Raw genomic sequence first — 12,923 nt, forward strand, 5'->3', positions numbered from 1 at the left:
TAATTGCTAAATCAACAGTTGATAGGAATGAATTCATATAATTGTTTTAAAACAGGTTTGTAATGAGATAATTACTAAATCAACAGTTGATAGGAATGAATTCATATAATTGTTTTAAAACAGTTATGTAATGAGATAATTACTAAATCAACAGTTGATAGGAATGAATTCATATAATTGTTTTAAAACAGTTATGTAATGAGATAATTACTAAATCAACAGTTGATAGGAATGAATTCATATAATTGTTTTAAAACAGTTTTTGTAATGAGATAATTGCTAAATTAGTTGATAGAATGAATTCATAAATTCATATAATTGTTTTAAAACAGTTATGTAATGAGATAATTACTAAATCAACAGTTGATAGGAATGAATTCATATAATTGTTTTAAAACAGTTATGTAATGAGATAATTAATAAATCAACAGTTGATAGGAATGAATTAATATAATTGTTTTAAAACAGTTTTGTAATGAGATAATTACTAAATCAACAGTTGATAGGAATGAATTCATATAATTGTTTTAAAACAGTTATGTAATGAGATAATTACTAAATCAACAGTTGAAGGAATGAATTCATATAATTGTTTTAAAACAGTTATGTAATGAGATAATTACTAAATCAACAGTTGATAGGAATGAATTCATATAATTTTTTAAAACAGTTATGTAATGAGATAATTACTAAATCAACAGTTGATAGAATGAATTCATATAATTGTAATGAGATATTACTAAATCAACAGTTGATAGGAATGAATTCATATAATTTTTTAAAACAGTTATGTAATGAGATAATTAATAAATCAACAGTTGATAGGAATGAATTAATATAATTGTTTTAAAACAGTTATGTAATGAGATGATTACTCAATCAACAGTTGATAGGAATGAATTAATATAACAGTTGATAGGAATGAATAAACATAACTGCTTCAGATCAGTTTTCTGATGGGAAAACTCTCGACACACCAGCAGTCGTGAGGAATGAACTGTACTGATCGTCTATTTCTTCTGTCTCTTCCACAGGTGACCAGGTGGATAGCACAAGCAAGTTGTCGAATCCCCTGCTCGTAACCACAGCTGCTGGCCTTATGGTAACCAACCCAGCGCTTTTCACCCACACGATGCTTAGCGCAGCGCCCACTCTCCTTTTGGGCAGCACACCCGTCCTTGGCAACTCTTCGGTTCTCGGAAACTCCGCTGCGCAGCTCGCCAATTCATCCATACTTGGGTATGTCTGCAGTTTTGTGATGTGCTAGTACTGTCTGAGGGGGTTTGTAATGTGCCATAACTGTCTGGGGGTATGTCTGCAGTTTTGTGATGTGCTAGTACTCTCCGGGGTTTGTAATGTGCCATAACTGTGTGGGGGTATGTCTGCAGTTTTGTGATGTGCCGGTACTGTCCGGGGTTTGTAATGTGCCATAACTGTCTGGGGGTATGTCTGCAGTTTTGTGATGTGCTAGTACTGTCCGGGGGTTTGTAATGTGCCATAACTGTCTGGGGGTATGTCTGCAGTTTTGTGATGTGCTAGTACTGTCCGGGGGTTTGTAATGTGCCATAACTGTCTGGGGGTATGTGTGCAGTTTTGTAATGTGCCATTTATGGTGGGGTTATGTCTGCAGTTTTGTAATTTGCCATTAGTCTAGGGGTTATGTCTGCAGTTTTATAATGTGCCATTTATGTCTAGGGGGGGTTATGTCTGCAGTTTTGTGACGTGCCAGTACTGTATGGGGTGTTTGTAATGTGCCGTTACTATTTTGGGGGCCGTATGTGTGGAGTTTTGTAATGTGCCACAACTGTCTCGGGGTTTATCTGCCGTTACTGTCTGGGGGCCGTATGTGTGGAGTTTTGTAATTTGCCATTACTGTCAAGGGGGCGGGGGTTATGTCTGCAGTTTTGTAATGTGCCATTTATGTCGGGGGGGGAGGGAGGGAGGTTATGTCTGCAGTTTTGTAATGTGCCATTACTGTCGGGGGGACGTTGTCCCCATCAGCTGCAACAGAAGTAGGACGCTACATTCATGTATGTAAATGTACACCGCAACCTTAATAGGAATGACAGACCTTTGTGTTTCTAGAATGTGTGTGTGTGTGTTTTGTAGTTGTTATATATAATGATTGCCTAATGAAGGAGTATGACCATGAAGATAATTATGATTGTCATCACTTGATAACTAACGAATTTTTCCATATTATCTCAAATCCTTGTAATCATACCCTTCTGACGTCTGTATAGCTTTTTGTACGCCCATTACATTTGAGACATATTGAAAATATTCCTCTGATTCGTCAGTAATGGCGTACGGATACCCGAGATGTATTTAATAATTCGCTCTTGGCGTTCCGCAGGAATGACTGGGTCGGCCGGCTGAAGGAGCTGCAGGAGAGAGGAACCGTGGCAGCAGCGGCAGCGGCTGCCGCAGCGGCTGCCCACTCCTCCAGCAATGACCTGGATGCCTTGGATGTGGATAACTCCAGGCAGTACACGTCTCGAAACACCGGGATGCCTGTGGCGATGGATCTCTGCGTCGTCTGTGGCGATCGCGCGTCAGGTGCGTCATTTTTTTTAAAATGTCTTCTTCTTCTTCTTCTTCTTCTTCTCGATTGAATTTGTCATCGGGGAAAGAAATTACCTTCTTTAATTCAGTAGGGATTAATAATTCATGTTTCTGTGAATTCATCACTGTAGAAATGCAAAATTAATGTTTTGTTTCCGTAAGGTGAAGTATCTTCTTCTTCTTCTTCTTCTCGATTTACTTTGACGTCGAGGTCAAAAGTGACCTTCTTTAATTCTGTAAGAAAAAATAATTCATGCCTCTGTGAATTCACCATTGTCTAATTGCGAATAATATTTTGTTTGGGCAAGTGAACTGATTACACCATTCATAAAAGCCATATTTCGTGAACACCCGGAAGTTATTCCTCCTGCTAATTTGTATATGTAATAGGCACGGTTCGTGTTTTAAGAATCTGTTCCGTTTTAATTATCCATTCTCCTCAAATTACCTCTTATTCTATGATATTCGCTGTCCGTAAATACAACTTCAAGAGAGATAATTTATTAAACACGATCCAGTTGATTTCGTATAAAGCAAAAAAAGTGCAATGGATATCACCACCCTTAAGTTTAGCTAAAATGCTTATTGACATTCCTTTCGCCTTTATTTTAAGTTTTATTTGTCAACATTTCATGTGTTTCAATATGTATACATTTTTAACCATCACTGTCCAGAGCTTTATTTGATTTTATATATTTTTTCTACGTCTTCCTAGTGGATGTTATTTCAACCATTAGGTCTATTTCCGTAGCCTCGATATTTACGTAAATATTTACGGGGACGTTTTTAAATTCCGATGATAAGAGAGGATTGTAACCCTATTTTTCCTATGGTACAATATTAAATTAATTTGGTAAAAGTAGATTGTAAATTGTATATACAGGTATCCAACTTTTGTGTATTAATGAATTAGGCCCAAGAGTAGAGAAACATTACAAATTTTGTTTGTTTATGTTTAAGATGTAAACAAATTATTATTTGAACCTCAATTTAGTGAAAGGACTGTTTTTCTATGAATATCGTTATGTTTATCCATTCAGGTAAATAGTTATAACTCGTTAAAATGTCAGTATAAAGCCATCACGTAGCAGCGAGCCATTTTAGGCCTATTCTGGATGACCCAAGTTTAACCTTCCTGTGTAAATGTAAGGCCTATTCTGCAGAAGTAACAGCCTGTAAACTGATTTGTAAATGTAATTAAATCAACAATGAACTCTATAGAGCACCTTTGTTTGGTTATGTTCAATTTAACTATCAACCTAAACTGAACATAGGCCTAATTTAGAATCCTCGTGGCCAACGCCAAAGGTTACTAGGCCTCGGCAATCGGCAGCCGTACTCAGATTTCCTGCCATAAGCCTATATATATGTCTCATTTAAAAAAAAGATTGGGGGTATTTAGCTAGTTTAGATGCAAGCTAATATATTCCTACTTTTTATCTTGCATTTTATGCCCCATGTTCAGTGCAGAGTTGGCGAGAAATTAATATATCCCTATTCGCGGATTTCTCTACGGAACATATACAGTATTTACGTTATTCACAGAAAATTCGCCTATTTGCCGTATTTTTCACAGGGAAATATTCATAAGTTACTGTATTTTCATATTTTTGTGATTAAATGCACTTTTTGCGATAAAACTATTAAAATACTCAGTTATAAGCATTTTTAGATGATTTTTTCAGTGTTTTGAAATATCAAAATAGGTAGTTATAAGTGTTGTTAGAGGAGTTTTAAGCATTCGCGGATTTTAGCCATTCGCAGTGGCTAGTGGTAGACATCTCCCGCGAATACCAGGGGTCAACTCAGTAAACCCCCCGTATTCGCGTTCTCACGATTCACGGACTCAAGCATTCGCGGATTTCTCTGTGGAACATATCTACCCATTATTCGCGGAAAATTCGGCCATTCGCGGCATTTTTCACTGAGAAATATTCACTAATTACTGTATTTTCATATCATTTTCATGACTAAATGCACTTTTTGTGATAAAACTATTCAAATACTCAGATATAAGCATTTTTAGAGGGTTTTTCTTGTGTTTAAACTCTCAAAATAGGCAGTTCTAAGTGTTTTAGAGGGCTTTTAGGTATTCGCGGATTTTAGCTATTCGTGGGGGGGTGTGTGGTACGCATCCCCGCGAATACGAATGTTTACTGTATTTACTTAATTAAGTTATTGTATTCCTTAACCTCTTGGCTTTAGCATATCATCTTGCAAACTTTCAGTATGGGCTACAGAATTTATAAACATTATGAAGCAAACTCTTATGTATTGTCTCATGTAATATTTATCCACAGTAATGATTATAAGAATAGTAGCCTACTATAAATGGAGTGTAACACACACAAATTGATATATTACTCCTCCAAACACTCTTTAGTATAAAGGTGGGCACTTGTGCAAAATATTCCAAATGTCTGCTTTAACCTTTCTTGATGTATTTTATTTTCAAGCTCTCAGCTGTTAACCTAATATTATTTATTCACACCACTGTGCTATTCCTTAGCTGTTCTTTTGCATTATAATTGTTCCTGGGGATATTGAAGCCTGCTGCTCTACAGTTATTACCAAAGGCACTTCAGAACTCTCTCCTGTCCTCAGGTCGCCATTACGGAGCCATCAGCTGCGAAGGTTGCAAGGGATTCTTCAAACGTTCCATTCGCAAACAGCTGGGCTACACATGCAGGGGAAACAAGACCTGCGAAGTTACCAAACACCACCGCAACAGGTGCCAGTACTGCCGGCTGCAAAAGTGTCTAGCGATGGGCATGCGCAGCGACTGTAAGAACGATACTAAGGATTTGTACAAAAGTTTGTGGTGTTTTGTCTTTTGTTTTCTTAGTCTTAGGCACCCTAATGTTAAGTTGGTGGCCAGTGCCAGGGGTTAACCCGATTCTTAATTAATGAACTGTTGCTGCTGCTGCCGCTACTCGCTGCTGCTGCTGCTTGAGGAGACGCGACCGAATAGTATTCGCGCTTCTCCCTCATCCTGTCAGCCTACTACTCATTGCTTCTCTCTCATGATGATGATGACTATCAAGGACTTAATTCCTAATTGTAAAGTAACATGATAGTATGTGTTGGCTTTGTGTTTGTTTGTCTGTTGTCTCCAGTCCACATAACAAATAACCTTAATGTAAAGTTCAAATGGAGTAATTAACAAAAGTAACCATCTTTCCTGTAAATAATCAAAGAGAATTCATCAGTCATTAAGTTAAGAAATCCTATCAGCTGCCATATGAATTGGTTGTATGTTTGTAAATTGCACTTGTTTCTTTTTTTTTTTGAGTTCATATTTGCTTAACTTTTTTAGATTATGGATACAGTAATAGCTTGATGGGACTTGATGTATTTGATCAAGTAGGTACTGTATAAATCCAAGCAGAATAGTTGCTTCTCCAGTTACTGAGGTTTAACAAAAGTAGTGTAAGACAGTGCTAGATTACGTGTACAGTACATCATAGTCGTAATACAGCCCTGTTTAGAAGCTCCCTCACTCTAGATCTCTGTGAGTAATGTAGGCTCTTAGTTGACCTTTCACAGTTGTCTGTGTGGTTTCACTCGTTCTATGTTCATGCAGCCAAAGTTGGTCAGTCAGGTCCTTCTTATGACAAAGGAGTGGCAGCGAATCAAATTCTGTTTGCCAAGTGTTCGTGAGTGGTCCTCATACGTTCACTAGACCGTACAGTACTGGGATGTTGCACAGTACTGTACCCGAACTAATCAAGTCACTTCTTGCCATCTGACCCATAGCTACCCTCTGTTCCTCCTCTTTCCTGGCTTCAGACCCTCTCTCCTCTCCCTCCTTCCTTTTTTATCTACCTTATCCCCTTGTACTGGCCACCACACCCCTGTGAGAGCACACGCCTCTGTGCATGATGCGGAGATGCTACAGCCACCCTGGAACCTTGGCCATAGATGCCACATGACCTCTGACCCTACAGGACTGGTACCCTTGTGACAGCCTCTTATATTGTATGTAAAAACAAAACAGTGCCCTATATGTTTGTGGTAAGTGCATCCTAATTAGTCCATTTGCCAGAATCTGAGGCATCTGCTAATTAGTATTCACCCTTTATGACATGTAAGGTTTTGATTATAAAAAGTTTGCTCAATTTTTAACTTAGTAGAAATTAGTAACTTTTAATTTATGCCAAATGCACCAGAAACATCACTTAAGATTTGTGATGAGAAGCAACACTGTATGACAAGTGCTTCCACATGAATACACTTTATTTGGAATGCTGATAATTTTTGAAGACTAAAAGAGTAATTTGTTAATGGATAAATATGCAAGATTCTTATTTTCACTCGGCAATCAATTTAACTTCCTAAAATGTTGAAAGTGAAACATTGTAAACTTCATATTTTTCTCTTATTGCCATTTTGAAGCCGTTCAGTTATACCGAAAGAGAAGTACTACACCAAGCAAGAAGTCATTTTAATTGATTTGTGTCTCAGTTAAGTAAATGTGGGTGAACAGGTCAGGTGACTATGGTGATTTGGTGGCATGAGCATTAAGCATGAAAGACCTATTGTTAAGACATTTGGGTAATCATATACAAGGTCAGCTATGATCAAGGTCAAACAGGTCAGCATGTCTTGACTCTGAGCATTCATACCCTCGCCTCTGCCTCGTGCAAAGCTGCGTGTCGCTACTCAGGCGGTGACCGGAGGTTGAAGGAACTTAGTCCTAGTGGGTGTTACCTGCGTTCAATTCATCCAGGGAGTTCATTCCTCTGAGATGACCTGGACTGTGTAGCTCTCATTGAGGACTGACTACTACCCTCTTCCCTGCACCACTGCATGCTACAACCTCCCTCAAAAATGATTTGCCTTTTGCTTGAATTAGAGGGGCCATGTAGCATCATAAGTTGCATGGAATTGCACACACGACATTAAACGAATGATTTTGAGTAAATCTTTGAGTAAATCCATGGCAGTCATTGATTGATGCTGGAAGTTCAGTGATGCAGGCTCATGGCTTGAAACATTGCCGACAGTCGCGAAAGAGTTACAACATCCCGTGTAACCCTTTCAGGGGTTACGGCTGTCCGCGATGCTTGATGTCAGGTGCAGGAGTCAACTCTGACCAACACTACCCATCATAGTGCACATTGGTGTTTGGTTTTATTTATTGTACTATATTTTCACAGATTAATAAAAAGTCTTGTCTCAATACTCACACTCATTGTCAGTTGGTAAATTGATGGGCTTGTGTTTGTCACAGGTTGTGAAAATGACCTTTCTCTCACATCTGAAAACAACTTTTGTTTGATTTGATTAGGTCTGAATCAGAAGAGAAATACACCATCCGTTGCGTTTCTCTTATATTTTCTCGGTACTCAATTCTATTTTGAATGGAAGATCAGGTGGATTGTCTAATATTTGAAGATTTCTTGCAAGTGATTTTCAGTCCTTTTCACACTCTTTTCACATCTTAAGAAAGTAACTGAGGGTGCCAACTGCACATTTCCATATGATGAAAGACACATGCACATTTGGCTCCCCTTTTGGAGAATTGCATTGGGGCAACATCTAGCTAAAGATTTAGTTCATCTCTTTTTTTTTTATTGAAGTCATGATTTTGGGGTACTTGTACTGGCATCAGTGGATGTCTACCGGAATGAACACATAAAAGTACATGGAAATTTTCTCTTTATTTTTATTTCTTTTGCACTTCAATTTCATTTCATAGCACTTAAGATATTACAATTCTTGAGCAAGAATCTTGGGGGTTCTTTTTTCCAAGTTTCCTGAGATCAGTTTAAATGTAAAATGTGAGCCGAAGTACCAGAATGAATTTGTTCATGTACGTTGTTTTTCTGATGTGAAAGAATTTTCATGATATAGAAATATTAGATGAAGTATATACATAGTACTGGAATTTTTGTCAGGGTTTCTCAGACTCTTCAAGGTAGTTATCATCACATGTTCAACTGCTCTCTGGGCATCATGGTATAACGTCAGTATCAAATAATTTATGAAGTTGTTTTGAAGTGAAAATTCTGACTGTAATTGATCTAGAAAATCTCACGTAATTTATCCAGAAAATCTTAATGTAAAGTTCTCAATCTTAAACTTTCTAGCTCTAGAGTACGTTTATTATTAAAAATAGATAATAAGTCTGTGGTAATTAACATGAATTTTTATCCCACTTATTTGGTTGTAAATACAGCAGTCCAGTCAGAACGAAAACCAAATAGCGTGTTGGGCGAGCGAAGAGATAAAGAAGGGAGCCCACCGATGCCTCTAGTACACCCTTTCGCAGAAATGGAGTCTTCCTTTGCCTCTAGTAAAACACCCATTGTCGGCAAAGATATTCCCTCCCAGCCTGCTAATAGTCTTGCAGAACTTCATCTTCAAATGGCTAAAGCCTTTGAGGGAGCTTTCTGTAGGGACAGCAAAGATCAAGGTAAAGGTTAATGAGGCTTTTGTTTAAGATAGTAGTTTAGTGAGTGCAAGTCTGGAAGGTTTGTTGATCGTTGTGTGAAGAAAAGGGTTTATATGTGCAAGTAGAATCATCAAGAGGGATCAGTTGAGAAATGTCGACCTAAGAAATACTGGAAGTGAATTTAGATAATATATGAAATGCAGGTTTTTGGGAAGATCTTAATTTAAGCAATGACAGAGTTGGACAATTTATATAATGTATTAGCCGATTGGTGGTGAAAAAGGCTTTATGGTAATTGTATGTGAGTTTGATAGGGTGTTTGTATCGTCAAGTTTGCAGTAACACAAAATAATGACAAATTTTAGGTTAGTTTTAATAATTTGACTTTTTTGTAAATATGATGACCATGAATCTGTCAGGGGAAAAATATGTAAATTGTACTTGCTATGGAGGTTATAATATACACCATATTGAAAAGGAATCCTCAAATGCAGGATAATATAAACTTTCCTTTGATCAAATTCTGATTCAGTCTGATTTTAGATAAGTTGTTTCAGGTTATGATGCATTGAAGAGATGTAATTTATAGGGTACATAACTGAATTTGCTCGTAAATTTCACCACACTATAGTTTGCAGTAAAGTTGATAGTTTTTTCGGGTTTGACACGGTCAGTTTTTAGTAAGGCAAAACAATCTTTCGCTCTGTTAGTTACTGTCACGTTTGTGACGCGTTGTCACTGCTTGCAAGCGACGTAACCGAACTTTATTGATTTCAGAATGGCATGAAACTAGTAATGGAGAGATTAGAAGAGAAGAAATGGAATCACCCGCAACTAATGGAGATGGTGACAGACACACAAATGATAAGCAGATTAAAAAAGCCATGGAAAATCTATCAAAAGTAAGTGATATAACCTTATACCCTTTCCCCTTTTCATGCAGGAAACAACATTAGCATGAATTTATTATTAAGTTGTTTAACCAGACCAGTGAGTCTTATTAAGTTTGTGTTTGGTACTGTATACAGCTGGGAACACAATGGTTAGTGCCGTCAGTGCACCGCACTCGCGGTACAATGTAGGCATTACTAAAGGTTCTTTGCAGCGTCCCTTCATCCCCTAGCTGCAACCCCTTTCGTTCCGTTTACTGTACCTCCATTCATATTCTCTTTCTTCCATCTTGCTATCCATCCTCTCCTAATGATTATTCCATAGTGCAACTGCGAGGTTTTCCTCCTGTTACACCTTTGTAACCTTTTATTCAATTTTCCTTTCAACGCTGAATGACCTCATGTGTCCCAGCGCTTGGCATTTGGCCTGAACTCTGTATTCCATTCCACAATGGCTGAGGTAGGCCAACAGAGGTCAGAGCAGTACCTGACCCTACCCAGGAGGCTTTTGTAATTTTTTTTGTCAGTAACAACTGAAGCTTAATATGTGCTGGAATAATCCATTTATGAAAGCTGTGGTTTGTATATTTATGAAAAATACAAATTACTTTAAAATTTGGTATACTGTACTTGAATTGATCTTTATGAGACCATCTACAAAACTCTGAACACTTTTACCCAGTACAAACAAGACTACGTAAACAAAGTGCAGGTTTTGGTTTCTGTTTTGTGGGAGAAACTACCAATGATATACAGTATTGTAACTGGAGTGAGTTACCATCATTTTTATATTTCACATGGAATGAAAAACAAAGAATTTTTCAGATTTCTACTGAATTCTTAAGGTTTGCCCAGATGTATATTTTCTTTTAAATCTTTGTTTCCTTAATATGTATGGGAAATTTTCAATTTCTCCATGAATTTGGACACAGCATCTAGCATTGACATTTTATAGTGTGTCCTGTTTTGTCAAATGATGCTGATGTAAGCATCAAGCACTGGAAGGAAAATGCACTTCTTAAATTTTTATATGCTGATGAGGGGTTATTTAAAACACAAGTACACTTTACTGCTAATAGTTAAGCAGTATAACAGAAACATCTTTTGAATCGGTTTAGGCTAATAACTCATGTGAGGTTATTAGCTCAGCGTTCGGTTTTACCTGGAGAGCTGACACAAAACCTTAAGCTCGTAATAGACAATTTTTGGAAGCGAAATCAAGGGAACAGTGTGAATGGAAGAATTTTATTACAGGTAGTTTATGCTGGTGATGATTTATGATAAAAGTGCAGATCAGAAATGGGCCCCATAGTCCAGTTACTCTAATCAACTTGTCAGACACAAGAAGAGTTAGATGTAGTCCATGACTATGGTCATTAGATTTGCCATAGACTCTTAGGACATCACCCATTAATAGTATGTTAGATGTAACGAACTTCTAGTGGAGAGTGGAAGAGAAGAGCTTAGGTTGCCCTATACTCTCTGACTGAAAAGCTCCCACAAGAATACAGCATTCAAGATTCTTGGAGAAGGTGATTCAAGATGGGGTTGGTTCATGGCCTTCAGGTCTTTCAGGTTAGACTGCTTGAAAAATTTTATGAAGAAAAGGGTAAATCAGACTTGGGAAGAAGACAGCCAGGGGAGAGGATAAAGATGTATGCTAAGAGAAGAGAAAGGAGGCTAAAAGGCAGAACAGGCTAAAAGAGTAGGTTTAGAAGGAATGGAAAGAGAATCTCAGTACAGCAGGAAAAAGAGAAAATCTTCAGGTTAGTCAGGTGGCTGAGAAAAGATGGAAAATATGTGAAAGGGACAAAGTACATACAAATGAACATGGAGAAGTTAACTTGAAAAGATGATACTGAGCCTTTGGGACAGTAATTTGAAAATAAGGAGCATGAATATTAACGTGAGGATGTTTGTATGATAAAGGTAACGTCTGAAGATGCCAAAAGAGTCCAGAGGAATGTAGGAAGTGGAAAACCCCAGGACCATCTTGGATAACATGCAGTTTAATAAATGCAGCTAGAGAACAGAATACATGAAAACCTGACAAAGAAGGAGAGTAACATGTATATGAAAACTTGGCAAAGGAAGAGAGGACCAGAGGAATGTGAAAATAGCTGAATAGTAATAATATATAAAAGAAGAGATAATTTACTACAGTGTGGGAACTACAGAGGAATAAGAGAATGCCATGAAATATTGGAAAAAGTCTTGGAGGAAAAACAGAAAAATTGTTGAAAGTGGTAATTGACAGTTTAGCTTCTTTCCAGAGTTTAACAACAGAAGCAGTCTACTTCAGCATCTTTCTAGAGTTAACAACAGAAGGAGCCTTCACACTGAGACAGCTACAGCATAAGTACCATGCAGAGAGGAAGAGATTTTACAATAGATTTGTGGATCTTGAAATGGAATTTAACAGGAAACCAGGGCAAACACTCGTGGCAGTACAAAAAGAGAGGGTATCAGAAAGACTCATTATGCTGTTGATATTAATTTTCCATACCGCAAGATCTAGAGTGAAGACGTTGCCAGGTGCATTGACAAGATTTGACGGAAGTGTTGGTGTGCATCGGTTATCAGCATGAGCCTTTTTTGTTTATCGTATTGATGCAGGATGCCACAGGCCATTAAATTGATAGAATATTTCTGCTCACGTAGTGACACTCCGCAAGGAAGCTGGGTTGGTATGCCATTAAGAAAAAGAGTAACCATAATCTGGATGAAATTGAAAGAGATAGCCAGGTTACTGACAAATAAAAATATTCTTTTACAAGTAGTAGAAAAAGCAGACTGGAGAATACATACATAATGCCTGTACAACTTTGTGCAGCAGAAGCCTATGGGATGACAAGCAAAATGAAGGCGTTTATGAAAAAGCGTGATGATGTACAAAGAATAGTTATGAAAGTACACTTTATGTAAAATGAAAACCCAAGTGAAGTAATGATACATATAGCTGAAAATAACAGGTGAACAAGGCATTATCCAGTTTACAGGTTGTGTTGTAGGAATTAGTCTTTGAAAAATAAACTTTTAATATTTAAATATTTTTAAAAGTTATGACTTTT

The 12,923-nt window shown here is 37.4% G+C and overlaps 1 protein-coding gene across 16 annotated transcripts in view; it reads left to right on the forward strand.

The window, feature by feature from the left end:
- LOC136840709 (orphan steroid hormone receptor 2-like) overlaps nucleotides 1-12,923 on the forward strand; it is a 369,221-nt gene that overhangs the window by 348,715 nt on the left and 7,583 nt on the right. For 11 of the 16 annotated variants that reach the window (XM_067107521.1, XM_067107516.1, XM_067107522.1 and 8 more), the window contains 5 exons: nucleotides 1,035-1,239; nucleotides 2,357-2,559; nucleotides 5,170-5,379; nucleotides 8,747-8,983; nucleotides 9,740-9,864. In XM_067107521.1, coding sequence (XP_066963622.1) covers nucleotides 1,035-1,239; nucleotides 2,357-2,559; nucleotides 5,170-5,379; nucleotides 8,747-8,983; nucleotides 9,740-9,864 — 980 coding nt within the window. The remainder of the gene's footprint in view (nucleotides 1-1,034; nucleotides 1,240-2,356; nucleotides 2,560-5,169; nucleotides 5,380-8,746; nucleotides 8,984-9,739; nucleotides 9,865-12,923) is intronic. The other 5 variants (XM_067107524.1, XM_067107523.1, XM_067107526.1 and 2 more) reach the window with 1 other exon arrangement.

The sequence above is a fragment of the Macrobrachium rosenbergii genome, chromosome 8 (assembly GCF_040412425.1).
Source record: "Macrobrachium rosenbergii isolate ZJJX-2024 chromosome 8, ASM4041242v1, whole genome shotgun sequence".
NCBI lineage: Eukaryota > Metazoa > Arthropoda > Malacostraca > Decapoda > Palaemonidae > Macrobrachium > Macrobrachium rosenbergii.